The sequence below is a fragment of the Ambystoma mexicanum genome, chromosome 13, assembly GCF_040938575.1.
Source record: "Ambystoma mexicanum isolate Mex_15411 chromosome 13, UKY_AmexF1_1, whole genome shotgun sequence".
Classification (NCBI taxonomy): Eukaryota; Metazoa; Chordata; class Amphibia; order Caudata; family Ambystomatidae; genus Ambystoma; species Ambystoma mexicanum.
In genome coordinates, this window is record NC_090938.1 from 159,074,393 (window position 1) to 159,101,692 (window position 27,300).

At 45.5% G+C, this 27,300-nt stretch overlaps 1 protein-coding gene across 1 annotated transcript in view; it reads left to right on the forward strand.

Moving 5' to 3' along the window:
* The window catches only part of UQCC2 (ubiquinol-cytochrome c reductase complex assembly factor 2), a 92,536-nt gene extending 73,509 nt beyond the window's left edge, over positions 1 to 19,027 (forward strand). Inside the window, exons 2-4 of the mRNA XM_069633521.1 lie at positions 5,299 to 5,373; positions 12,024 to 12,093; positions 18,814 to 19,027. Of these exons, the coding sequence (XP_069489622.1) occupies positions 5,299 to 5,373; positions 12,024 to 12,093; positions 18,814 to 18,911 (243 nt within the window). The 3' untranslated portion in view covers positions 18,912 to 19,027. The remainder of the gene's footprint in view (positions 1 to 5,298; positions 5,374 to 12,023; positions 12,094 to 18,813) is intronic.
* The last annotated feature ends 8,273 nt before the right edge of the window (positions 19,028 to 27,300 follow it).

Sequence of the window (27,300 nt, forward strand, 5' to 3'; positions counted from 1 at the left end):
GCTATGCATCCAACAGCCTAGGCCTTCATCACAGCCACCACAATATAATGCAGTCATGCACTTGTCAGTCTGCATGCATGTCAAGTAGGTGACTTTTACGCAATGGGTGTGGAGGACATTGTAGATTTGTTAGAGCAGCAGAACTGAGCTGCTATGCGTACATTAGCATACGGTGCACATCATTGCCCCTGTTGCACAATATGGAGCCACATGTCACCATTTGCGTTTGCTATGGTTAGGCCCTTATAAGACCCTTGCTTTAGTAAGTGCTGAAAGATATTGTAGCATAAAAGATCGTGCTTAGCAGCACACATGTAAAATATGGCCAATGTACACAGCCTCCTACATACCGTTCACCACACCTGCACCCAACAGTCTAGGCCTTCACCACAACATAATGCAGCCATGCAGTTGTCACTCTGCATGCATTTGAAGTTGGTGACTTTTACACAATGGTTGTGGAAGGCTTTGAAGACTTGGTAGAGCAGCAGAAGTGAGCTGCTATGCGTAAATTAGCATATGGTGTACATCATTGCCCCTGTTGCACAATAGAGAGCCACATGCCACCATGTGTATTTCAAATGGTTTGCCCCTCATAGGGAAATGGGACTGTGGGCATTGTCCAATCAGGTGCTTAGGGTGTGCGTCACAGGCAAGGGCACCAATAGGAAGAAGGACTCCTCCTTCTTCACTGGGGAGCGGCCCCCGTGGTACTTGGGGAAGAGCACGTGCCACATTCTGCGCTCCTCACCTTGCTGGCCAATGGAAATGGGCTTGTGGGGATTGTCCAATCAGGTGCTCACGGTGTGCATCACAGGAAAGGGCGGCAATCATTTTTTCCATTACTTTGTGTAGTGCGGATGGCAAACCTGGCAAGACACACAGATTTCATCATGGGTGATGCCTTTGTGGAAGATGGGTTTGTGTATGCCCTCCAAGAAGGCTTTTGTGGAAATTTTGGTTTGGAGGGAGTGGAGCTTTTGTGATGCAGTGTCGAAGCGTGCTGTTTCGGCAGAGTGCTTGTAGGATGTCGACCATGACCACTTCCGCAACTGTGTACATGTTGCGATCGTGCACTTTGGAGCCTTCTTTTTGGGTTCCATGCCTTGTTCCCATTTGTGGCGTCAATTGAAGAAGATGATGAAAGCAGTGCAGCGCATTTTTCCCACTGCCAAGGTGCTTTTCTCATGTACACCACTGAGAATAGTATGGGACTATTCCAATGATTCCTGTCGCCAGCCAGATGTCAGAAGGGGTCTCATCAACAGAAGCATGTGTGACTTCTTGAGTGCTGCTGGGATGTTCTCCTGTGAGAATGAGAATATTTGTTCTCGATATATACATACCTTTTTTGAAGGAAATGGCATGTCTTTGTCGACTAGTGGCAATGACATGTTGTTTCACAATCTACAGGCTGCACTGAAGACCCTATTGTAGAATGTGAGCTGACGTACAAAACACAAAAAGACTTAAACTGCAAAAAAAGGTGTTTCTATGGAAGCACCTCAAAAACAAAAAAGGCTCTTTTAAGAGTCTCCACAACTATTAACGTCACCTACCCTGGTTGAAAGTTATTCCCCCACTCCAGTATGCGCACAGCATGAAGTCCGCGAATATCGCGATAGTTGTAGGGTGTTACGTGTTAGATACGCCCCTTTTTGCAGATGACAGCCATAGAAATGGGCTTGTAGAGGCTACCGGATTGGTCAATAAGGTTTCTGGGTGTGGTGTGTACGGACAGACTGTGATACACGGTCTATTTGTCGACAGAAATGTACAGGACGCAGTTATGGCTGTGTGTTTCCAAGCTACAGCGTGCATGTTTTGGGGGGAGTTCGAAATACATTGATGGCTGCTCATTTTGGAATCTATCACGTGGATGTGTAGTGCTATGGAGTACCTACAATGAGGTGACTGATTTTGGTTTGTCTGTGTGACACTTTGGAAACGCGCAATCATGCCGACATTATTGTTCGTTGTGGAGGGAAAATTGCACAACATGTTTCAGTGCCGTTTGCGATGAAGGAGGCACTTGCTCAGGTCATGCGTCTATTTTCGTTCTCCTGCATAACTTTCTACCGCATATGCAGACACCGATGTGGCTGCGTTATTTTTCATTTGGTCTGCAAATGGAGAAAGCGTGGTACATTGCAAAGAAGTGTATTTGTGCCTTTCTACGACATGTGCCAATGGTGTACTTCAGACATAGCAATATGACGTTTCACAGCACAAACAGTTTTCCCCAGCAATAATGTTCATCTTACTATGCCTGCCATCTTGATTTCTGCACACCCCATCGAAATTGCTTTGGAGCCGTTCTTGAAAGTCGTTTTTGTAGTAAGTGTTGCGCACTACAACTCTTCAAAATGCTATGCACACATAAAGAAACCTCTTTCTACAGAGCACCCCTTTCCAACCGATTCAAGTACAGTGTTTTGCACAGTGCCATGCCTCCCGTCCGGAATCCGTTCATTGGCAATTCTATTGTGTATCTCTGAAAGGTGCTTTCTTTATTTCCCTTTTTTCCTTTCCCAGTTAATTTCCATTTATTTTGGTCTTCTAACACATGCCACAGAAGGAATGGCAGGAAAGGCCCGGTACGGAAGGGGTAGCACCTGCATGGATACCATAGGGGACGTGCCGAGAGACGGCATTATTGGGTGGCCCTCACTTACATAGGTACCAGTCATTATCATGCTCCCGGACGGACCCTTCTACCAGTCATTATCATGCTCCCGGACGGACCCTTCCCACGCACTTCCAAGTACCTTACCTCTGTAGAGTAGCGCGTTGCAGTACATGCACAATACAGTGCCCTTTGCAGGGTAAGGGTCTGTAGCACGGCATATGGTCTACAAGGATGTTTTATAGCTCCGCTGCCCTACAGGAGTGCCCCTGTTGTTGGCCGCAGTAGATGTGGAAAATGCTGTACATGAAAGTACCCTACTGCAATTTTGGAAGGGCGGTAGACTGCACACTGGTCCCTTGTGCTTCCATTTCAGTTGTCATCACATGCAGTTCAAACACTTCATGCTACCCTATTAGCCACAGGAGTAGCGTTCACAGAGATGCATACATTCTGGAATACAAGAATGTTTACAACAACGCAAAACACAGCTTCATTACGTGGAGCAGGAAGAAAATTATTCAGTGCGACCCATGCAGCTACAGTACTTTTCTAACCACCACTGACATTGTTTGCGCTCTAAACATTCTGCTGTTTGCTTACTTGCATTTACATTCACTAGTCTGTGCGTGTCCAAGCTGCACCAGCTTTGCCATTTTGCAGACTCACTACAAACTGTCTCACCTGCAGTTACATGTTTTCTTCAACTGTACGACCCGCAGGCGAACTCTTGACTCTTTTCGTCACAGTGCTCAATGCATAGACTGTGTGTATGTTTCACGGGGCATGGAAAGGCAAGCAACACATCAATCAAATTAATGCAACATTTAACACGCCCATGTTACACTGCAGGTTGCTGTTCCTTGTTTTCCAGTGGGCCTCATACAGCCGGGCGTGATGTCATCTTTGATGTCAGGGTGTAAGTCTTAGCAGTGCACAGTGGTGGCGCAAGTTATTGTTGCTTATCTTACCATAACTGGCAAATTTCAGGGGGTTTTCGGTTTTACTTGTAAGCATAGTATGGATAGGTTGTTGGTGTTAGTGAAAAGTAGCTGTAAGATTCCTGTAACAAAAGTTTGTGCACTGAAGTTGCTAGGTTGTTCTTAGGGCAACTGAAGCATAACGTCCCTTCACCAACGTGTTTGCACTGAAGTTGATAGGTTTTTAGTAGGCCACTGTAACCAGACCCTTCCTTTAGCATTGTTTTTTCAGTAAAGGGGATAGGTTTGTAGTAGTGCAACTTAACCATAGTGTCCCTTTAACAATGTTTTTTGTTAGTGATATATACTGACATGCTTAAGATGGGGAACTAAGCCGTTGGCTGTCTAACTTCCACCAGGGACTTCCAAATTGTCCCTACTCTATCCAATTGTTAGTGTTGTAACAGGAATTTGGATTGTGTTTCACTTACTATACTCTGGTTGGACTCAGGTTGTCCTTGCACATCCACACTCGCCTCTCCCTCTCTACTATGACTACTTCCTGTTCACTCATTCCTGATATCCCTTTGGTCTTTTACTTCGCCTGATCTTACCCTTTGATGTTGCTTGTCACCCCATTCCTCCTTGACATCGTGACTCTCCTTTTCCATACTATTACTGTGCTCCTCCTACTACTGTCCACCTCCGACTCCTACTCTCCTCCCACCATCTACTCAAACACCCTCTGTTGCAAGTTTTACATTCACTACTTATACTAACCTCTCTGTTTAATCGCGCACAGTCACACTGCAGATCCACTTCCACCCCTAAGCCAATACCTCACCTGCCCCATAAGCCGCCGCTGCCACCTGCTGGTCTCTTGGTCACCCCCCATCTCTGACCTCACTAGAAAAAGCCACAATTCCAGTATCTGTCTCCTGATTATATCCCCCTGTTTCTCCTGGGATTGACTAACTTTCCTGGCCAATCCTTCTTGGTCTACCCCTCCCATGACGTGTGCAAGGAAGAGCCATTAAAAAGGGGGCTAAGCCCCATCCACTTTCTGTGCACGGGCTTCCCGCATATTGTCGGATAGAGGGTCAGTGTTCATTTTTGTGACTCCAGACCCATAGCCGCGGTGACCACTGAGAAGTGAATCTGGGAGAGTAGGGATAGCTCCCCATTAGGTCCCAGGTGTTCTAGGGATCTGCATGGTCCTGGGTGTATGCTCTGGTGACTCTGCATGGATAGTCTGGTGGTCACCTACCGCTGCGGCTTCATCTGGTTGCTCTTTCGCTCTCCGGTGCTTCTAGCATCAAGCAGTGCTGGAGTACGCATGTGTCTCTACTTCCCTTCTTGTTCCACTATACTCTTGCTGCTTCGCCCTTCGGTCTCTTCGCTCAGGCTTGGGGTACCTGCATTGAACAAGACTGACTAGACACTCGTAGAGGTATGGCATAGGTTTCATGGGGTCTGCATACAAATATTCTGGCACATGGGGGGTGCCCTCTCTGATACCACTGTCTCTAGTTCTCTGTCTACCCCCTCCCATGCTTAGTTGACTAGTGTCCCCTCCCCCCCCCCGCCTTGTCAGGGCAAGTGTACTGACCTTGTCAGAATAGCCTGGGTACTATTGAGCTAACAACTGTAACTATAAGCAAGAGACAAATGCGTTTTAACGTGAAATATGAACCCAGTTATGTACTGGTCATAAATGTAATGTACATCTTCTCTCCTTCTGCTTCCCTGTAGATCGCCAGCCCTGAAGCCTGTGACTTGATGTTTGATAGCTTGGTCCGGATCAACAGCAACGTTTACAGGGAGAAAGTAAGAATACACTATTTTTTGTTTCTTAAGCACTGTGCATTTATTCTGTGTTATACCATGTAATCCAATTCACAGACTCATTAAAAGAATAGTATGAGGCCTATTTTTTCTTTTAAAATATTGAAGCAATCGTCTGCGGTACTGTATGCAAATGTGCCCCATCTCAGCTTTCAAATGTATTCATGTGGGCAGCCATTTTAGAATTAATCTTTGCCACTCTGCAGCCACTGTTAAAAAGTAATAAGGATAGATTGGCTAATGGAGGTTTAACATTTCTCTGCAGAGGGTACATCCTGTTTGGAAATAATTACAGGACCATATATGCTAATGCTCCTGTCTAGGAGTCCGAACAAGGATCTGTCATACCCTCCTTCCATTCAGTATTTCAGGTGCACCATGGAAAAGATGCAAGACCATCAACATACTGTGCATTGGCACCAATACCCCAATAACTGTAACTGTGCTTGACAAATATCAGTGTACTTTGACCTATAGAGTATTAAAAGTGCAGTGGCATATTATTCATTTAACAAGGTTCTGTCATACGGCTGCTCTCCCATGTTTAGTACACCTGTAGAGTGAGCAGGTTGCACAACATACTGTAAGGTGCCCTGGAGCATTTATTTGGTGAGATACAGAGGGCATCACTGGAATTTAGGGTGGCAAAGGCCGAAGTGTGATGAATGGGTGCCAACATGAGCAGTATGACTCTGTGGGCGAGTTTCTAAGAATGCATTGATCATCCATGATACTGTGTTGGCTGCGAGAGTCGTGCCTGAGACTCAATCCGAGGGCCAGGTGTCTCAGTCCCCTGTGCTGTATCCTTATTCCTCTGAGTCCTTATCAGACATATTGCATGTTACCAGGCTGTTGTTTGTACAGCGCCCCCCCCCCGTCCTTCATTTGGGCTGGCGCCATCACAACTTGTAAACAATGGCGCTATGTTAAGTGCGCTGAACAACAGCATTTACACACTGATAATGCCATACGCGTCCTTGCTGAACTCCATCATGACCTGTTAGTAAAGCTGGACAATAAAATAGAGTCGATAATTGGAGAACCTTAACAGTGCCATCTAGAAGCAAAAGTAGATTCCATAGTGGCCATGCTGAGTTGTCGGAATCCACCCCCCCCCCCTCCACACCCATGGCCCTAACTGAACTTCAAGTCAGCCAACCTCCACAGCCCAATTAATGGCGGATGAAGTGGAGCATTCAAACCAAGCTCATTCAAACTCGCCACCTCAGGTGACGGACCAGGCAGTGGGTGACTTTCCTCTCTTGTAGGCATAGACGATGACATCATAATTGGTAGAAACTTTTTAGCTGAAACATTGAAGGTAAATGCTTCAACTGATTCAGATACCGCCCAATTGACAGCCCCTGCAAAAAGTGTATTTGAAGTATTCAAAATGCCTCGCAAAAACAAGAAAGGCAAAGCACGGCTAATTACTGTCACCAGAATTCTGGAAAAAAGGTGAACTCAAACCATCAAATCACTGCTAGCAAAGTACCTAAATGTCACATAAAGACATTCATTAAAGCTCTCACCACTCCTGCTAAGGGAAAAGCTGTAACATCTAAGCCCAAGATACCGCACACTAAAGACAATTATGAAAGCAACCATGCCCAACTATGCCCAAGCATGATCACTGATAGGTCGCCTGATTCCCCCCCCCACCACCCCTCCTTGAATGATTGTATGAATTGCTCTACGTATTCAATATCAACTCTACCAGACATGTAGAGGTAGCCAGAGGGAGATGCATTCCCCGCTGAACCAAGCGAAATTGCCCAAGCAGTGAGTCTCCGAAATGTGGGCGATAGCTTCCTGACTCTGGAGCAAAAAAGAAATCTGCCCCTAAATAGCGCTAAGTGGGGTCCCTCGTTCTCAATTACACTAAAGCATGACAAAGCACAGGACCTAGACAAGGCAATAGCCTTGCCCCAAAGATTGAATAGGCAGAGTAACCATATGGACGTGCCTTGCGAGGTACTCTCTCCCTCTGCTCCTCTAGTTGAGAAAGGTCCGACTGAAAATAGTACCTCCCTAACCCATGTTGGGAAAAGTTACACCATAGAAGAGCAAAAATGTATCACCACACAGATGTTAGATAGAAAGAGAGGTGACCCCTACCCCAAAAAAACAACTATAATAACTGTATTTAGCGAGATAAAGATGCTGAAAAGAGTAAAAATTTAACGACATACAAACTATCCAATTCTTAAACACGCAAATTCAATACCGTGAACATAAGAGTATCATCACAAATAGTAAGAGAATACATATGAAAGGAAAGAGCAGCCTTGGCAAAAAAAGGTATAAAATTGTCCATCTCAAATACATTTCAGTTAGCTAAAACCCTAACTAACAGGTCATGCAAGGCCACCGAAAACACCACAAACCTATAGAACGGTGAGATTTCAGCAACCTGAAATGAAGCATCAGGATAACCAGAATGGGTGCAACAATCGCACAGTAGAACCCCTTGCTAAATTGAAAGAGCCGGCTAGGAGCTCGCAAGGAGAGGCACAGGTATCATGGGCCTGGCTAAGGAAATGCTGCGAAACAAGCAAAGAATTTACTCGAACATGTAGAGCCAAGTCCAATCTGATCCCTCTGAGTATGAGATTGCAATTTGGAACACAAGAGGGTTTGCACATCTTTTGGACCCTAAGACTGCCCATCACCTACTATTGTATGATATAATAATACTGCAGGTGACCTGGTTGTGGGATCGGCTGGTAAGGCCCAATTACGAAATTGCATGGATACCTGCTATTAAGCAGGTAAAAGGGGGCCCCATGTCGGGACTACTAATTGCTACCAAAAAAGCCATAAATGCCAACCTAACCCCGTGGACCTCACCTCACTCCTGCTTACAACTGGTTCAGTTAACACTACAAGGTGCATGTAATGGCCAAAACAACAAATTCGCTATTGTGAATATATCCTGGAATCCTGCAGCAATGGAGGATGAAGCATTTTTTAATAACATCACACAAATGCTTGATATGATTGCATGCGACCCTGAGAACTACACAGTCCTGGTCGCTGGGGATTTTAAAAACTTTGCACAATAAGAAGGTAAAATTATGTCAAAAGATGGCAAACTCTAATCGGTGAACCTAATTTGCCAATGTTAAATGGATCTTGTAAAGCCGACGCCCCACCCAAACCCACATGGAAAATGGGAAATTCCACGGCTTAATTGATTACGCATTTCTCACAGCTACTGCTTTAACTCTGGTGACAAACTTTAAAATCGTTGACCCATCCCTTAGCGATCATAACATACTCCAACCCTCCACCCCCCCAGCCAAACATTTGGGCAACCAGTATCTATCATGCAGGGCCATAAAAGAAGCAAATGGCACCGCCTATGCTTGACCTCCTCTCTGCTAGACTTAGGAAGCAAGAAAACACCACGCAAAATGATTCCATGGTGGATTACACCCACGAACTGCAAATATTTTATGCAGCCCAAAAAAATAGAGACACAAGTACATTACAAACACAAATATCCCTATGATCAGACCTTAGCAAAGTTTTTTTAAAAAGCTACTAAGGGATATTAGGCAACGAAAGGCACTCTCAACTAAGACCACATGCAGCAAAACTGTACATTTGTGTACAAAATACAATCATTTTGTTCGTCAGCATAAAACAAAGATCCAGGCAGATAATGAAAGTATGCTGTCTTCCTTTGTGACCAAATCCAGTGCCACAATTTGGAGGCTTTTGAGTCAAGTGCCAAATTTCAGCGCAAGCATACTGCTGAACTCGGTTTCTGAAGCAGATTAGACATCCTATTATAGTGCAATTTATGCAGATCTGGAACACATCACCTCAGTCACTTCTCTGAAAGAAGAGCAGACCCAACCTAACTTTGACCTGCTGGACATAAAATTACTACTACAAAAACTGAGCACGTCTCGATTTCCCCCGGCCCGGACGGGCTCTCTAACGCAGTCCTAAAAGAAAACCCTGATAAATGGGCTAGTATACTATACATGGTGTTCAGCAGGATCAAAACTGTAGGTACTATAACCGGCATCATGGAAACGTTCACGCATAGTACCGGTATATAAGAAAAGTGACAGACAGTCACTGGCGAATTATCGCCCTTTGGCGTTACTCGACCTACCAGGGAAGTTGTATGCTAGGATCATCCTTAAAGACCTAAACAAACGCTGATAGCTGGCAATCAGATTGACCCGCCCCACCAATCAGGATTTGTTGCGGGCTTGGGTACTGCCATAAACCTTATAATATTTTCTGCCCTGAAAAAATAAATCCAGATTGCAAATCGACCTTTATAGCCATGATTTTTAGATTTCAGAGTCGCATTCGACTCGATATCTCGCAAATTATTATGGTCAAAACTGATGGACGCCGGTTGCCCAAGATACATTCTACACACAATACAACACTTTTATTCAGACACTTCTATACAGATTAAATTAAACCAACAATGTCTATTATCTCTACCCATCCCCCACCAACCGCAGGATCAAATAAGGCTGCATTTTTAAGGCCTTGCTCTTTAACTTCTACATCAGAGACGCGAATAGTGTGTTTCAGGCTTCCCATTCTTTCCTGCCGAAACTTTGGAGTCGCTTGCTCACAAACCTGATTTATGCTGACGACTTGGTCATCATTGATTGCACCCTGATTGGCCTTCAAAGGCAACTCCAAAATCTGCCGAAATATGCTGATAAAAACAAGCTTGCAATTAATGTGACAAAGTGAAACATCATGAAGTGGCACTGCAACACCAAGAAACTGAAACGTCCCTTCAAGTGGACGGTCATTGGCCTGAGCCTTGAGCCGATACACCAGCATAAATATTTACGCTAGATGATCAGCGACAATAAAATCAAAGCCCCATACCACAACGACCTAATGCACAAGGCAAAACTCTAGCATCACAAGCAAAACTGGTCCATGCCAAGTACAGGAGATATTCTTATCTTTCTGTAATAACATACTATAAAGGTAAGGTGGTTCCAGTCTTGACATATGGTGCACATACCAAATTACCTGAGACCCCACCAGACTGGACCTTACTCGAGGGCTGTTTTTGGAAAGCCTCATTGCCAATTCCGAAATCATTCCCTATACAGGTGGCGAGACACGAAATAGGACTTCTATCATTAGGGGCCATAGTCAATTGGAATGCGATCTCGCTTTATGCTAAGTGTAAAACTAAGGAGTGATACCAAGCCTGCTTATTGATGGCGGTTGAAGCCGGGCTGGAAGAGAATAAACCTTTGGCCACTTGGAGCAAAGTCTGCTGTGAGTCAATGAAATTAGCAGACATACGTTTGGACCTTATAATTGGTAACCAACGGAAAGCTAAATCGAAATGGTGGGTTTATGATTGGATGAACACCAGAGAACAGTAGCTGAACTAAAACCTATTCCGGAACTGAGGTTTTGATCGTAAAAAAAAAGTAATGATGTACCAAAATATCCAACCAAGTGTCATTTAGAGTGGACATTATGAGAATCGGATTTAATTTATGCCCCACCAGTTCTTTTAGCAACGCAATCCCCAATTCACATGGATCCATCGTGTACATACTGTTTGAAGTTGGAGCATAGGGAAACTCTTAAACATGTATTGTTGGAATGTGAAATCTTGAAAGGTATGCAAACAGAATATTTTCATGAACACCTGTGTGATTTTCGAAATCTTTCAATGAATGAGTTGTGGGTAATCATACTCGGTGCACATATTCTATCTCTGAACATGGATGTGGTCAGATATCTAAGGAAACTAGAACTTCTAACTAAACAGCACCAAAGATAAATGTGACTTGTTTTTTGTGTATTCCATTGATTTGTTCTGGATGAAAATAACCCTACTGAAGGTGGAGTACTATTGGTTCTATTAAGATTGTGTATAATTGAGTGTTCATGTCATTTTACCTAGACAAAAATGTTTTGACCATGAACTATTTGAAAAAGTTGTATATCAACTAAAACAAATAAAACATTTAAAAACACCCAAAAAAGAAGGCATTGATTATGCTCCCGAGCTCACTCCTTTCCTGCTCATCTGTTCATTTATGGGTGTATGTGTCTGAGAGCTGCTAGTGTGTATTTTATGTGGGACTAAGGAAGCCTACTCATGCTATACCTTTGTATACAACTATTTATCTGCTATCCTTGAGTCCATCCTGAATTATGGTAATGCTTTGTGTTTAGGCCTAATTTCAGCCCATACAGAACTTAAAGCAAACCGGTCACTGAAATCAAATTGTGAACAACCATTCAGTTCGATTGAGACTTGCACTCAAAGCAAAGCCTATAAATGCTGTCTTTTCCTTTCGTCCGTTAAGTATATGGACCACTCTCTCTTCCAATATGTTTGCAGGAGATGCATATTGACTTTCCAGGTGGTCTGCTTTTAGCTTTTCCCCCTCCTCATTACAATCCCATTTGCCAGGAAACATTATGGTCTACCCTGTTCTTTGCCACATATCATAACTGCCTTTTCTCTGTCAGAGGAAAGCTGACACTGCTTTTGAGATTGAATGCAGCATTTTGGTTTCCAGCACACATACTGGTGCTTTTAACTGCACAAGTCGTCAAAGGAGTTAAGAATACAGTTTGCCCATGTCAATTAATTCATTCTCTCTTAGTATCCGAGGCTGAGGGATACAAGCTTTACCGGAGTGACAGCGGAAGAATGCAGAATGGTGCTGGCAACAGGTAAGAGTGCTGTAATGTTCAAAGGCAAGTGTTTGCAGAGGGAGCTTCAACCACTCGCAGTTTCTACTAGCATAGATTCTGTAGTGCATGAACCGCCTGTGTCCATCGTTCCGTATGGCCTTCCAGCAGTTTGGAGCATCCAAATGGTACACGTCTACAGGCCAGTTGAGGCCAGAGAAAGAGACTCTTGTGCTCCAGGCATATGCTTCCTTTCAGCCCCTATGACTATTTCAAGGACATAGAAAAGGTATGCATGACCGAGATGAAAAAAGATGCGATCATCAGCAAGCAATTCCTTTTAGCTGCCAGCAGATACACAATGGGAATTCCTGTTAAGTGAATGCTTGCAAACTCTTAACAGTGAATTTGAACTTCCATTCTTTTATTCTGAAGAGGGTGTGGCATATAGCACTATTTCAAATAGTGTCCTCAAGCAGACGTGAAGTAAGTGTTGGAAATAGAAGGACATAATGAAGACACCAACATGTTTCAAATGGATCGTGTCCTCAAGTATTCCTCATCCTACAATATAATATCATACAGCGTCAGCTGCTTTGGAATATTTTTACTGGCAGAGGCTGCTGTGCGTCGATGCGGTCCACTCTTGTCTCTCGAGGGCTTCCATCTCAGAGTCAACGTCATCATTGGTATATAAAGGGCACACACAGCACACGTTGGCTTCAGTTCAGTTTTTCTGTGAGAGCATTCGCTTCGAGAAATACAGCGCGCTTCTGTTTTTTGTGAAAAAACCTTGTTGAGATGTCCTCACCTTCAGCTCCCTCGACTCCCCCCCCCAGACCCTCCAAGTCTGGGTACAAGAAGTGCTACAACTGCGGCGCCAACCAAGATGTCCCTCACGGACCCCCATCGAGTGTGTCTGTGGTTCCTTGGCGTTGAACATAAAATCGCGGACTGTCAGTCGATGACTGGTAAGGCTCTGAAAGAGCATAAAGGGAAACTAGCGGCGGGTAGGACCCCTACTAAATCCCCTTCGAAGTCTTCATCGAAAATACGATCTTGCGACTAGTCGTAAGTTGTCTCTCCTTGAAGGAAAAGGTCCAAAAACGATCACTCTCCCGGAGCGGGTCATACCATTCCTCTTCTTCTTAGAAGAAATCGACAAAAATACATTGTAGGTGCCCTTCTTCAGGTTCAACTGATTCCTCTTTGGAGAGAAGTATAGCCTGTCCTACTAAGTTCTCCACTCCTGCTGAGTGGGAACATTTCAGACAGGAAGTGTTAAGAATCTTCGAGAAAGAGGCCCCAACGCCCTCAAAGACAAGGTGAAAAGGTTCCATGTGTTGATATCCCTGTAAAAATATTGCCATATTTTTATGCCGATATTAAGGCATGGAACCTGCAGGGGACACCCCCTCAACCCCCAGTATTATTTTAAAAGGAGCGGCGGACACCCCTGCAACTCCCGCTCCCAAAAAACCCTAATATTATCCCCACAAAAAATAATGCCTATGGCCGTTCCTGATTACCATATATACGGTGATATTTTAGGTGGGGATAATATTACCTGATACCGGTGAAAAGCTATGCTCCTGTCGAGCCATATAAGGCAAACAAGGAAAGACAAAAGGCTAAATCCTGCACACCCTCGAGCACGGGACGCAAGCCTGAGATCCTTTGAGATCTCCACACAATGAGAAATCGTCAGTCTGTCGAGCGTCAAGCCTTTCGAGGGCTCTGACGAAGTCAAAATCGACAAAGTCGTTGACACCTTTAGCGTCAACGCCATTGACGAAAAAGTTGTCGACACCGGTGGTGCCAAAGCCATCAACGCCTTTACCTTCTCTATCCAGATCTTACAAGCCATTTCCAAAAAAGGACTTCCTTAACTCTTTTTCTTGAATTTCTGAGGACTATGAACCCTCAGACAATGACATTCCAACATTTGGATTGCAACTGGACACGCCTAACTTCCCAGAAAAGTTAGATTTCTGAAGAAACCAGACTGAAAGATTAGTATGAAAATCTGCAAACAGCTAGTGGGGTTGACACACTCATGAAGTGGAATATGGCAAGCCAGACTGAGCAGAACATGCGGATGCCTCCTATAGGCACCTGATTACTAGAGTCATTGATTTCATATGATGGAGCAGACCTGAAGATCCACAAAAGGATCCCATTCTTCCTTTTTATGTGGCTCTCCAGAAAAGGGTCATAGCAAATTGGGAGGTTCCTGAGTCGAGTCCATCGGTGAACAAAAACCTTACATAAGAATACAGCGCATCTAGTAGCGACCCGAGCTGTTCAGGTAGCGACATGTACCTCAAAACAAACTGCACATACCCTACCTTCCCACCAGATAGGGATGATGAGCGTTTCAATGCTTGGGCAAAAAAAGGCATTTTCTGCCGGAAGCATGGCGCTCAAGTCTGCAAATGCCATTTGCGCTTTGTCAAAATTCACATTCACCCTGTGGGACTGTGTAGCTATGGCGGCTGACCATATTCTCCAAGGGGAAGAGAGAGAGACGGCTTCCTGAGCATTGTAAGAGACGGCAAGGAGGCTATGTGCAAGCCTCTACAATCAGGACTCAACTCTGCTGACAGAGCCATGGCGGCAAGCACAGTAATAAACTGTGCATCAGTTTTTGTCCCGCCCACATGGGCAGTCCAGCACCAAAATGCTATGGCAATTCCCTCCTGAACTAGAGTACCAACAGCAACCCCATACAAGGGTTTCAGCCTTGTTGGGTCTCATCGGTGAGGTGGAGCTGTGCCTCTCTGAGCACAGTGAGCAAGGGGTCCACGTCTGGATGACCCTAGGAAATTTAGGGTGACTAAACCTAAGTCCCTTAAATAATAAAAACATAGCCCATGGGCACAGCTCCACCTCAGTGATGAGGCCCAACAAGGCTGAAACACCTGTATGGGATTGCTGTTGGTACTCTGTTTAGAAGGGAATTGCCATAGCATTTATGTGCTGGACAGCCCATGTGGGCGGGACAAATACTGATCTGCAAATGGATATTTCCCATCTGTGCAAGGTACAGTGAGCTAAAGTGTGGCTGCGGACTCTTGAGTGGGTACCTTCCCAAAGAACTGGTCAATGAGCCATGTTCGTTCTCGCAGAGGGTCGCCGATGGACTCTTTTTTTGATCTTTTTTTTTTTTTAAGGGTCTTGGATTTTGTCACCCTAAATTTCCTACGGTCATCCAGAAAACTGTTAAAAAAACTGAACTCTAAAAAAAATGAGTCAAACATGTGCTTTGGCCAACTTTTCCATCCAAGCTCATTCTGGACAATAGCTAACTTTTTATTCCTTTTCTTGTTCGCTTCAACAGTGGTACATTTATGAAGAATGAAGGGCCTGACATATAAAAAAAAAAAGAAAAAAAGTGTGTTGGTTAATCCACTCATTAAGAAGTCCGTACTCGATTACAAACTTTAAACCAATTACAGGCTCATAACTAATGGCCCTTTTCTGCTAAAGATAGTTAGCCACCTTACAGTTGCAGTACCACCTGGAAAAGGCTGACATTATGCACCACAGACAATCGGGTTTTAGATCGTTTCACGGTACAGAAAGTGCCCTTTTGGACCTACAAACTGAAATGCTTAAAATTATGGATGAAAGCAAATTGGAGCTGCTGATGTTATTGGATCCATCGGAAGCCTTCAATCTTGTGGACTATAATAAGCTTCTTGAGAGTCTAGGAAATTGCTCTGAAGAGGCAGTTGGATGGATTAGATCCTTATTGAGCAACAGGAGGTCCAGAATTGTTTGGGGCGATGTATTCTCTGGACCACAATTGCTTGATTGCGGGGTGTCTCATGGCGCTTGTATGTTGCCATCCTTATTCAATGTATACAGCCGACCCGTTAGTTGATCTTTTAGATAAACTGGGAGCGCAGTTCACCAATTATGCTTACGACACTCGGCTCTTAAAGGGAACTGAGTAGGGACTATGTGAAAGATACAGAGAAAATCTCTATAATCTACGGAACAATACAAAATTGGATGGCTACCAACGGAATGTGCTTAAATGGAGATAAAACAGAGATTTTGATTTTTGGTTCTTCCCAAGCATGCGCCAAGCTCCACACTCAATATATCGATTTTGACATTGAACATCATTATATCAAAGCAGCGTAAAACTTTAGGGGTAATTTTTTAACCTTTTTTGAACATCAATGCCCATATTAAGTGTTATAAGCAAAACCCATACCACCTCAGATTGCTGAGATTGGTTAAACCATATGTTTTCAAAACAAACTGCTCTACGCTGGTTCGAGCTATTGTAATGCCCAGGATCGACTATTGCAGTGCTTTGCTGGTTGGGGCTAGCAAGGGATGTTTGGGAAGACATCAAATTTTGCAGAATGATGCAGTTCGGATAGTGAAGAGTGTCCCCGGACACAAGCCCCTTTCGAATCATAGGAGGGAGTTACACTGACTTCCAGTGAAAGCTAGAATTTGGTTTAAAACACTTACTATTGACCGTAAATGTCTTCATGGACAAGCACCTCGGCATATCAAAAAATGTATCACGGTACAAAACTTTGCCAGAACTACTGGGCCTGCTGACACCATGCGCCTGGCGTGTCCCAAGAGCAAGCGGGTTAGAGGTAGTGGCCGTTTCTTCCTGGTGCAGGCTGCCCTGGCATGGAACAAACTTTCCAAAACTCTGCGCACCAATAGAAATCCGATGAGCTTTAGGAAGCAATTGAAAACTGCCCTGTTTGAATAAGCTGTTCCTTTATGTTCTCCTCTGACTCCTTTTCACTGCTTTCCTGACTGCGCCCTGATGCCTGTGGGCTCCGACGCTATATAAATGAATAAATAAGGACTCCAAGGTCCCAATTCTCAGGCAAGATGTCAGACCTTCTTCAGATTCCGAGCCTTCTGTGGTGGGCCTGCAAAGACAACATTCTGAAAGGAGCACCTTTTTGGCAACCATGGCCGGAGATAATAGTAGTTACGGACGTCTCTCTCACAGGGTGGGGAGCCCATGGCAACGATGTGACAATTAGCGGTCGTTGGTCTCCATCGGAGTCCAAACTACACATCAATCCTTTGGAGCTGAGGGCAGACTAGTGCCCTCTGTACAAGGAAAGAATGTCCTGATAATGACAGGCAACACAGTGGCCATGTACTCCCTCAACAGTAGAGGAGGCGTAGGTTCACTACCACTGTGCAGAGACAATGCAGTTCTGGACAATTCAAGAAGGAATCTCCATGTCGGCAGTTCACCTAGCTGGAGAGAACACAGCAGCAGACTCTCTGAGCAGGCAGAGCACCGTCTCCCACGAGTGGGAGTTGGCTCAGAAGGTCCTTCATGAGTTCTTAACCCTTTGGGGAACCCCTCACGTAGATCTGTTCGCGACCAGTGCTAACCAGAAGTACAAACTGTTCTGCTCCAGGTAATTTCACCCAAAAGGAGTTCTACAGGATGCGTACGTACTGGATTGGGAGTTTCCACTCCTATATGCGTTTTCTCCAGTCCCCGTCATTCCTCCTGTGATCAAGAGGTTAAGAAAGGTCGGGAAATCCATTATCCTTATTGCCCTGGATTGGGCAAGGAGGACATGGTACCTGGACCTTTGGGACATGTCATCTGCCCTCCAATGTGTCTTCCCCAAAGAGAGGACCTTCTCTTGAGAGAAGAGGGTTGGTTCTCCATCCAGAGGTCAAAACACTTAACCTACACGCATGGTTTCTGAGAGGTTGAGATACAAGGATTGGGACCTTCCAGACAACGTAATGGAGATTTTGCTTTGGTCCAGAGGGACAGCAAAAAAATCCTTATACCACTGCCTTTGGAACACATTCTGCAGCTGATGTAGGGTAAAGAATGTTGGCCCTTTTCAATGCAATACACCTATTGTGTTGAATTGTTTGTTACATTTGGCTAATCTGGGGCTCCAGATTGGGACCATTAAAGGATACTTGGCAGCGCTTACTATCTTCAAGCAGAGGAAGTATTGTATTTTAAAATTACATTGATTATTCAATTTCTTAAGGGACTCACTAACGTGTTCCCTCCTACACCTTTTCAAGTCCTAATTTGGAATCTTAATTTGGTATTCACATTTCTGATGTGTGCTCCTTTTGACCCACTCCACTCGATTGGATGTTTCCTCCCACACATTCCTCATCGCCCCTCCCAGCCTACCCCGCTGTAGAATTTCCAAGCATAACACTTTACGCTCTTTGAGAGACTGGTACTGTCTAGGACTCACTGATGCTGGTAATTTTGTATAAGGAAGGTGTAAAAACAGAACAAGCCAACGGGCGCTGCGCCTGCTTTATATATCAACTATGATGTCGACTCTGAGATGGAAGCCCTCAAGGCACCTGAGTCGACTGCATCGAAGCACAGCACCCTCTGCCGAAAACAATTTTCCAATGCAGCTGACGCTAGAAGATTATATCATTAGATGAGGAATACGTGGGAGGAACATCCAATCGAAAGAACGTTACCAGGGGTGAGTAACTTGTTCTTCTGATTGCTTGTGTGAGAACATCCATCCAATTAGAATAAGCTATTCTGGACTCTCATAAAAGGGGGGGCTTGCCCAGGATGTTGAAGGCCAGGTCCTAGCCCAGAATCCTAGTGTTGGTGTTGAGGTAAACATGCTAAAACAATAACGCAAAAGATTCTGCCTTACTTTTATGAAAAGGTCATCTGTGTGGTTTGTCTTTTGTGGGTGAGGAAGTGTGGAATATGAGGCAATGACCTGTATCTTTTACGTCTTGTTACAGACAGCCTCGATCAGATGGAAGACGCCAAAAAAGGAATCTGGAAGAAGCTAAAGGACAAGTTTAGTCCAAAGAATCCTGACGAAGCAGGGAAAGAGTAGCCATCCCTGGAAAGGAGCACAGGGCTATCCCTTGCACCACCTCCTCTGAAATGTACATACTTGTGATGCTTTGTATATTAGTGCCAGGCCCTCGCATTAAACTGTTTCCCACTCTTTCCGATGGCGTTCTTGGTGTGGTGCTTGCATGACGCATAGTGGGAACCGCCAGCACAGAGTATCTAGTCATTGCATAAGTGGCTTTAAACTGCTGATTTTACAGGCTCCTCCCAAAAAGTAACATTTTTCCAGTGCACAGCAAAATACCTAGAAGTGCTGCTTCAACATAAACATTGTGTGAACACCAACATTCCCGTTGGAAGAAGTTGCCTTTTTGCAAGTTAAAACTGGTACTTGATTCACCGAGGCAAACAATGCGATCAGGTGTACCCTTCTCTGCTATGTAACTGTTGTAGAATGTATTCTGCAAAAACTGGTCTTCAGAGGTTTGGAAAAGTGAAACCCGTTTTCCAGCGCACAGAGGGACATTCCAATATATGTCTCAAACTGGGTGCTTGGAGCAGGATGTGCCAAAAGTACAATCTTTGCTTCGGTGGGTCTCCGAAAAGGTGATGGTATACTAATCTGCAACTTGGAAAATCCTTTACTTTGAGCATCACCATAATAGAAAGGCATGTGTTGAGATAGCTCAACACATGATCGGAAGATAGCAACTAGTAGACCAAATGCGCTGTCAATGTGTGCAGGCAAGACCTTGTTGGAGGGGTGAGGGGAGGGGGGGCATGGGGTCCTCCTCAATCTGGGAAAGAGGGTTTACTAAGACAGAACTATCCCTGCCACAGATATATGAAGTGGGGGAGTTGGGAGAGCCCCAGTCCCCCCCCCAAAAAAATAGTGCCTTGAATGCCACCCCTGGGACTGCTCATTATCTCCCCAAACCCCAAAGTGCATTTTCTGGCCATGTTTTTCCCTTCTTCATTTCAGAACGGCAATTCCCAGAATCCCCTTGAGAGCAACCTAGAACACATGTCCCATAGTCTGGAATCAAACCAAACCGGGAAATGGACGGAGCATCTTCTTGCCGAACATGCATGAGACAGCAGCACACTTCCTGACATTCCCAGACCAACCCAGGCAAGTGGAATCCTGCAGAAACCGAACTGTGATTGACAAGGGAATGCATGAGGCCATAGAACACCATAATCCCCAACTCGAAATGACAACACTCCCCAACATCAGAGGAAATACACCAGAAGAACCGGCAACTTGAGCTCCTGGTTGCTACCCCACCAGAGAATGTTTCCAAAACCGTTCTAGAAAAGCTGGAGGATCTTGTTTTTTTTTTTATTTTTTTTTTTAATTTTGTTTTTTAAGCTTGTGTAAGCCAACCCAATGGGAAAAGACAGACACCTATTGGTGCAGAGAGCTAGGTGAGCACTGCAGCCAATGGGAAGAGGAGGGGGAGGGAAACGAACCCACCAGCCACACACTCTAAAAGCATGTGTGGGTGAGTTCACAGGAGACGGTGAAGCAAGAGCTCAGTTGGGGATGGGTAGAGGATTAGCGTGTTGGAGGATTGGTGGCAGTTTAGTACAGTTGAGGTATTGGTGAGAGTGAATGGGAGATAGGTGGAGGGGGAGTGAGGGCAGTAGTTGGTGTGGGAGGGAGTGGTAGGAGAGATTGAGGCTAGTAGAGAGATGAAATGAGATGAGTGGGGATGGGGTGAAAACATTGCCAGTGAGTTTAGTGGAAGGTTGAGCAGGGCCCCCTATACCAGAATTTGGGAGAGAGAATGGCCTTAGTGTGGAGAGGGGAGCATAGAAGTAGTGTGAAGAGGGGAAGAGTAAGGGGGAGTAGTCAGATCGGAGAGAAGATGTTAACATTAGAGGGTGTATGCAGGTGGTAGGAGAGAGAAAGAGGAGAGAGGCGGGAAGAGAGAAGTTGGGTGGATTTGGAAGGAGAAGAGTAGTTAGTCAATCGATTGGGGCTTTCTTCTCCAACAGCACACACCACCCTCCACATTGACAGTGTAAGGCCAGTTATGAGGTCCCTGAGGGAGTTAGCCTGCATTCTGGGAGCTCTCTATAGTCAGACCAAACAGTAGGAGTTCCCATCCACTAGAGATGAACTGGCTCAGGAATGTCCCGGTTACGAAGAGGGGTAGCAGAAAGACAGAGGGATGGCCCTATCATCACTCCCTAATCCCTTTCTCAGCCTTGTGCGCTACATTGGAAAACATGTGTCTGTTTTCTTGAACTATCTGACAATTATACAGTAAGCGGTGTCTAAGCGTTAAACAGATTATAAAACCATTGGAACATCCCTGTCCTCTCTTAAGTTATTAAGGTCATGTGACAATTGTTACTTGGTTGAGGGAATACACCTGGCACCAGAATACACTTTAGTGTTTTAATAAGGAAAAGTAAAACATTAGACTATATTGCATGGAAATTATGCAGGCTGGTTGTAACAAAGTTGTTTAGGCAGTGTTTTCCTTTAAAGCAGGATTATTTAAGAAGACAGGCATACAGTCTAGATCTCAATTTGTATTCTTTCTTCGGGGACCGCAAGGCCGCTCTCTGGATTTAGGGCTTGGTCCCTTTGCCAAGTATCCCAAACATCCTCCCCTTTGCGGAGGATCTCTCTCGTTATTTGTCCACTGGTCTCTCCCCTCTATTGCACATCCTCTCTTCCAGGCATCAAAGTCACTTTCTCTCTTTAATGTAGCACACACTCTTCTTGGCTCATAGGACTCTCCTCTCCTCACTGTAGCACCCTCCACCCCCCTGGGGTTTAAAGGGGTCTCCCCTTTTGTTGCACAACCCCTCTTCTGGGGATCAAGGTCAGTCTCTTTCACTGCAGCTCACTTGGGATAGCGGTCTCTTCTGGTCTCAAGGGGCCCTCCTACACCTGCTTGAGCAACCCCACACCCCCTTTACTGGGCTCACGCGGCATGCCTCCCACATCACTGGGGCACACTCTTCTTCAGTGGTACCAGGGGCTCACCACTTTCCTCATTGGCACACATCCCGCTTCTCTGGTTCAAGGGACTCTTCTGCCCCCTCACTGGAGCACACCCCTCTTCTGAGTTTTCCAGGCGCTGTACTCTCACTCACTGGAGTTCATCCCCCTTCTGGCTTCAAGGGGTTCACCTTCCTGGTGTTCTCCAGTTTCTTCAGCAAACGGCCTCCTTCAATGCCCAGCCCACGGAGACGCTGTCTGATTCTTAGCCTCAGTTTTAAAGACTTTGCAATCCTTCCATTGACTGAGGCAAACTTTTGTGGTCATTTGATACTTGGTTTCCAACTCCAGGCCAGGGGAAGGAAGTCTTGCCATCGTTTTGGGTTTCTTTCAGTTTGTTTACAGTGTAGTAGCTGGTGTTTGTTTGCTGCTATGCTCCTCCCCTGCCTTCTGGCTGCCCCCCTGAAAAGCTTGTTGTGAATTTCTAGTGTTTGAAAGTCCATCATAAGGTACATTAATACCGCTAGTAAGATTCCACCTGTGCAAAATCGTTTTTCCTTTGGGAAGGGGAAACATTCATCTCTTTAAATCCTGCAACTGCAGGAGAGCGAGAACATTCTCCTTTACTATCACTACTGTTGGGTGAGGGTGGTTAGAATGAGTAAGGATTTTCCCATCAAGACCTGCACCTGTGGTCAATGTGGTCTTTCTGAATTAGCTAGTGTTCCCCATAGCAAATCTACTGCTGAAGCCCTGGTACACGTTCCAGAATCTGCTCTCGGTTTGGAGCTATAAATCTGATACAACCTTGGGGATTCAGTCCTTCATATCATTGTTTCTTTGGGACCTGGTAATTATTGACTAGTTGTCCTCTCCGGAAGTTCAGGAATAATTCAGAGATGATTCGCCTAACATCCAGGGTCTGATTTAGGGAGACACTCAGATAGGGTCTTTAGTAAGAATCAAGATGTGACCAATCCAAGGAGCTAGTCACCTCTCCCCAATGGAGAGCCCACCCCCTTTGGGATGAGGGAAATGACCCTGCTATTCTTAACACCCCCTAGGAGACAGAGAAAGCAGGATTCGTCTGGAGGGGATCCCCTTTCCCCCTTTAGGGGACAGAAAAACCCTAGAAATGGACAGAAGTCATCATCCTTTCCCCCCCGACCCCAAGCCCTAAGAACCTAATTGGCTATGTGGGAGCTGAGATATATATAATAATCCTGACCCCTTTTATGTAATGGTTGGTTTGTTTTCAGACCCCTAATATCCTGAGACTGAGACTGAGACAGCAGAGAATTGGATCTCCCAGCCCCTTGGAAGAGCGTCAGTTGAAGAGGCAATCGGAAACAGCGTAGCAGCGAACCCACAGAGCTCATGAGAGTGGGAAGGTCAGCTAGAGGTGGGGCTGAGCAGGGACTACAGCAGCTATAGCGTCTCAGCCAAAGGTCTACGATGCGGGAAGGCAACAGTGCCGACCGAACGAGTACTCAGTAGGGCCTGGCTCTAAGAAGCGGAAAGGAATGTGAACCTGTGAAAGACCGGCCATAAGGAAAGCCGTGCCACAACCCCAACCCTGCGGGAGACCAGAGACAACAGCAACCAATGTTGAACTCTGTTGAAGAGTCAAGTAAGTAGCTCCATGTCAGGCAGCCACCCCCCAAACCCCCTCTGAGGAGCATTGCACTGCAGAAGAAGATGCAAAGAGGCTCCTGAAAACCAGGAGGTGGGCAGTGCTGCAAAGAAGAGAAAGTAGTACCCCAGAGTGGGGAGAGCACAAGGAGACCGCAGAGTGACCCTGGAGCACGGAGTATCCCCAGAGTGAGGAGAGGAAGTAAGATGAGTCACGGAGCAGATAGAGACCTGAGAAGCCCCAAACTGGGGAGATACAAAGAAGCCCCAGAGTGGGGAAAAGCATAGAGAAACCTCAGAGTATACAGAGGTAAAGAGACCCACCCTGGTTTGAGGAAAGAACCGAGGAAAGAGACTGTGGGGAGCAAACCAAGAGACCCCAGAGTGGGGAGAGGGGGAGAGGACAGCAGATTCCCTGAGTGCGGAATGAAGGAAGAAACCCAAGAGAGACTGAAGGGATACAAACTGCATGTTTGGGTCTGTGCCTATAGGCAAGAGGCCTTTCGTAGAAGGGACACAAGGGTGCGTAATCGGAAACCAGCCGCTGCCCCTTTATTTGGGCCATGACCCAAAGTACACCTTATTTGTATCTGTTTTTCCTTACAGAAGTAGGAAGAGAAACTAGGATTTTGGACTGAGGACTGCATTTATGTACAACATCCTGGCAGGCACCCTTTTCCTGTTTTCTTTTTTAGCATAGGACTTGGAGTCTTCGGGAAAGATTGGATCTTTTTACTTTGAAGAAAGAATAAGAGTTCAGATAATATGCCTTCTTGCCAATCTCCTGATTTTGACCTACCACAAAGGTCAAGCCCTGCCTTGTGCGTTAATTGTCATTGCACCTGATAATACTTAGGATGCTTAGGTGATCAGATTGGAATGTGCGTCTGGGTCCTGTTAGTCCTATTCTGAGGCGGACAGGGCAGGGAGCAAGGCTGACACTGACTTTGTCACAGCATTTTCATTATATTTCTCCTTTCCCTAATAGACATGTTATATTTGTTAATATGGATGGATGCGATTTCCTCGAATATATTCCTCCTAATGGAGATTTCACTGAATCCATTTCTCTGAAAAACCACATCTTCTTTGAACTTTTTCTACTTTTTTACTTTTTTTTGTAATGCAGTGGGAGAACCCCCAAATCCCTCCCTCCCCTAACTTGTACCATTAACCCCACACCCCACGTATTATGCGTTACACATATACCATTTCCCCTACTATTTTCAGTGAAATCTCATTAGGGGAAATGGTATTCGAAGAAATCTACGGTAACAAGTCAGATGAAGTATATTTACCTTACCATTGCTGTACTGTCGAGTGTGCACTCTGAAGCAAACCATTTTGCATGCTGCTGCTCATATAAATCGCAATAAATGATATTTGTATATGTTATCTCTGCCTAGCATAGACCTGTTTTAGAAATTATGGTACATTAGCGTAAATAACGACAGATGAGAACCAGAAAACTTTCTCGGTGGACTCTATGATCAAGAAAATATCGAAAATGTGTCCTTGCCCCCTACAATGTCATTTGCCAATCAACCTTTCCTTAGTTTCTCTTTCATGTAATAGATTATTTTAGGCCCTGTCATAGGTTTACTTTGCCACCAGCAGGAACCATGGAATCCCTCATGCCTCCATGGGATCTGGACTACAGACTGAATGGGGTTACTGTGTCATGGACAGCGGTCCAAACCTTCTTGATCTAGAAAAGACAACATGGTGCTCTTAAGCAACCAGAAGTTATCCTGAGGGTGCGGGGTCTCTTGCCCCTCAGGCCAGATTGCCAGACAGGATGTTGTTGGGTTACATCACTACCATTCATGGAAACCGACGTAGAACTATCTGGGAATGAATGAATCTATTGTTTTGGCGGGTGGCAGAATAAATGAGCTGGAAGACCCGGTGCTAGTTTTCTCTCTCCTTCTCTGGTCAAGAGATGAGAGCTCTATAAAGATCAGCGGTTTGGAGGGTGGATCAAGTCAGTAAAGCGAGGACCAGTTTAGGTGCAGAGTGCAGTTTTCTTGGATTTGCAAGCAAATGATGCCCCTTTTTGCCATTGTCTGAAATGGATGTGCGAGCATGGTTTCAGACAGGTGACTTGGGTATAGTGCTCAATCTGTATGCTGGTTTTCTCAAATCACAACAGTTTTATCCAGCCTGGGTTACAAAACATTTTGTGAATTTTAAAACTCAAAGTTCAGAGGAGGGCAATGCTGGGCCGTGGGTCGGCACCACCCGTTCTAGGGGCAAAAAATAACAGTGCTTCATGCAAGCAGGAAGGTAGGGACCCGTTGTGGGTGGTGCTGAACCAAAGAAGAGAATGGACGTGGTTACAGTCCAGGTGTCCAGTAGGTGACTCCGAAGGTCTGGTTAGCGGAAGATGCAATTTGAGCGCAGCGGATAAAGTTCTGGTAAAATCCGGATTCATCGAAGTGACAAAACACTTTGGAAATCTATTTAAAGGTCTTTGGCCTTTGCAACGAAATGCCTCACGGACTGACTGTTACCAGTATGAAGGGGGTCACAACTTCTTCCTGTGTTGATATCACCCATTTTCATCGCCAAAAAGAAATCTGGACAGGTTGCCTTCCCAAGCGGTGGCCTGTTCACAAAAGCACATGCCTGAATTCGCTCGTGCTTAGGGTGACCTCGAAGCGGCGGCGTCGGGGCGCAAAGATAAAAATCACTGTTGGGGTGAGATTGGGGCTGAGAGGAAAAGGATGGCACAGAAGGATTGAGGCAGAGTAAGGTGGGGAGAAGGGGGCGCAGGAGCGAAACCGGTCTGGGTCACCTGCATGAGGCAGAGGAGCTGGTGAGCGGGGCACCTCCGGAGGTTTCAGGGGTGTCCCTAACATCAGAGGTGGGTGGGGCGAGTGGAGCAGGCCCACACAAAGTAGTTCCCTGCAGCACCAAAGTTTCATCTGGACACTTAGTTTGGTGTCTTCTAATCCTTCAGGACTCGTCCCGGCATTTGATGAGGGAAAGATGCAGACTTCAAGGTTCTACTGGAAATTTGGGAGCTAGATGGAACCTCTGCTACCAATGAAAAGGGTGGATCCTTTCAAACCTTTCACTATAACAGCCCACAAGTGATTGGGTGGATATGTTAGCAGAGTAAAAGAGACTGTGGAGGGCTAGATACACCATCTCCTCTGGAATGCTTACCCTAGAGATGGTGCAGGGGGTATCTCCCACGAGCACCTCCTCACCATCCAATGCTTGCTTTCATGGCAATGTTATCTAGCTCGAGATCTATTGATTCACACCTCCATCCCCAAAGGACATGAGCAGTCAGTCCGCAAGGCACACAAGCTGGGCAGAAATGATTACAGAGACCAAACACCATACTGTGAGGTGTGTAAGTCCGGGTTTGCGCTTACTGGTGTATACATGCAGCAAATAGAGGTTTGTGGCAGAGTTTGGTGGCCGCCATGACGGGGCCCTCCTTACTCAAAGATGGCAGCCCACTCTACCGCTTTGGCCAATAGAGTTGCAGGGAACAGCCATTCAAAATCTTGCAATGCTGCCTCTTGAATTTTGCAAAGGTCCCTTTGTTCCGAGGGTGGGGAGGGGGACAATGACTGTAGACTGACAATCTACCTGGGTCAGACCGGGGGGGGGGAGATAAACTGTCACCTGGCTAGCAATGCCCAGAAAGACCAGTGTTTGTTATAAACCCCACTGGATGAGTACTGTGCCTACCATGAACTGTATGCGATTGCGTATAACCCGATGAGGTTGATACTACCCTGACCACAAACTGTTGTAGACCATGGTCCTTCATAAGGTTAGGTTGTGGACAAAACCCTTTCACTGGTTATGTTTCCCTTGA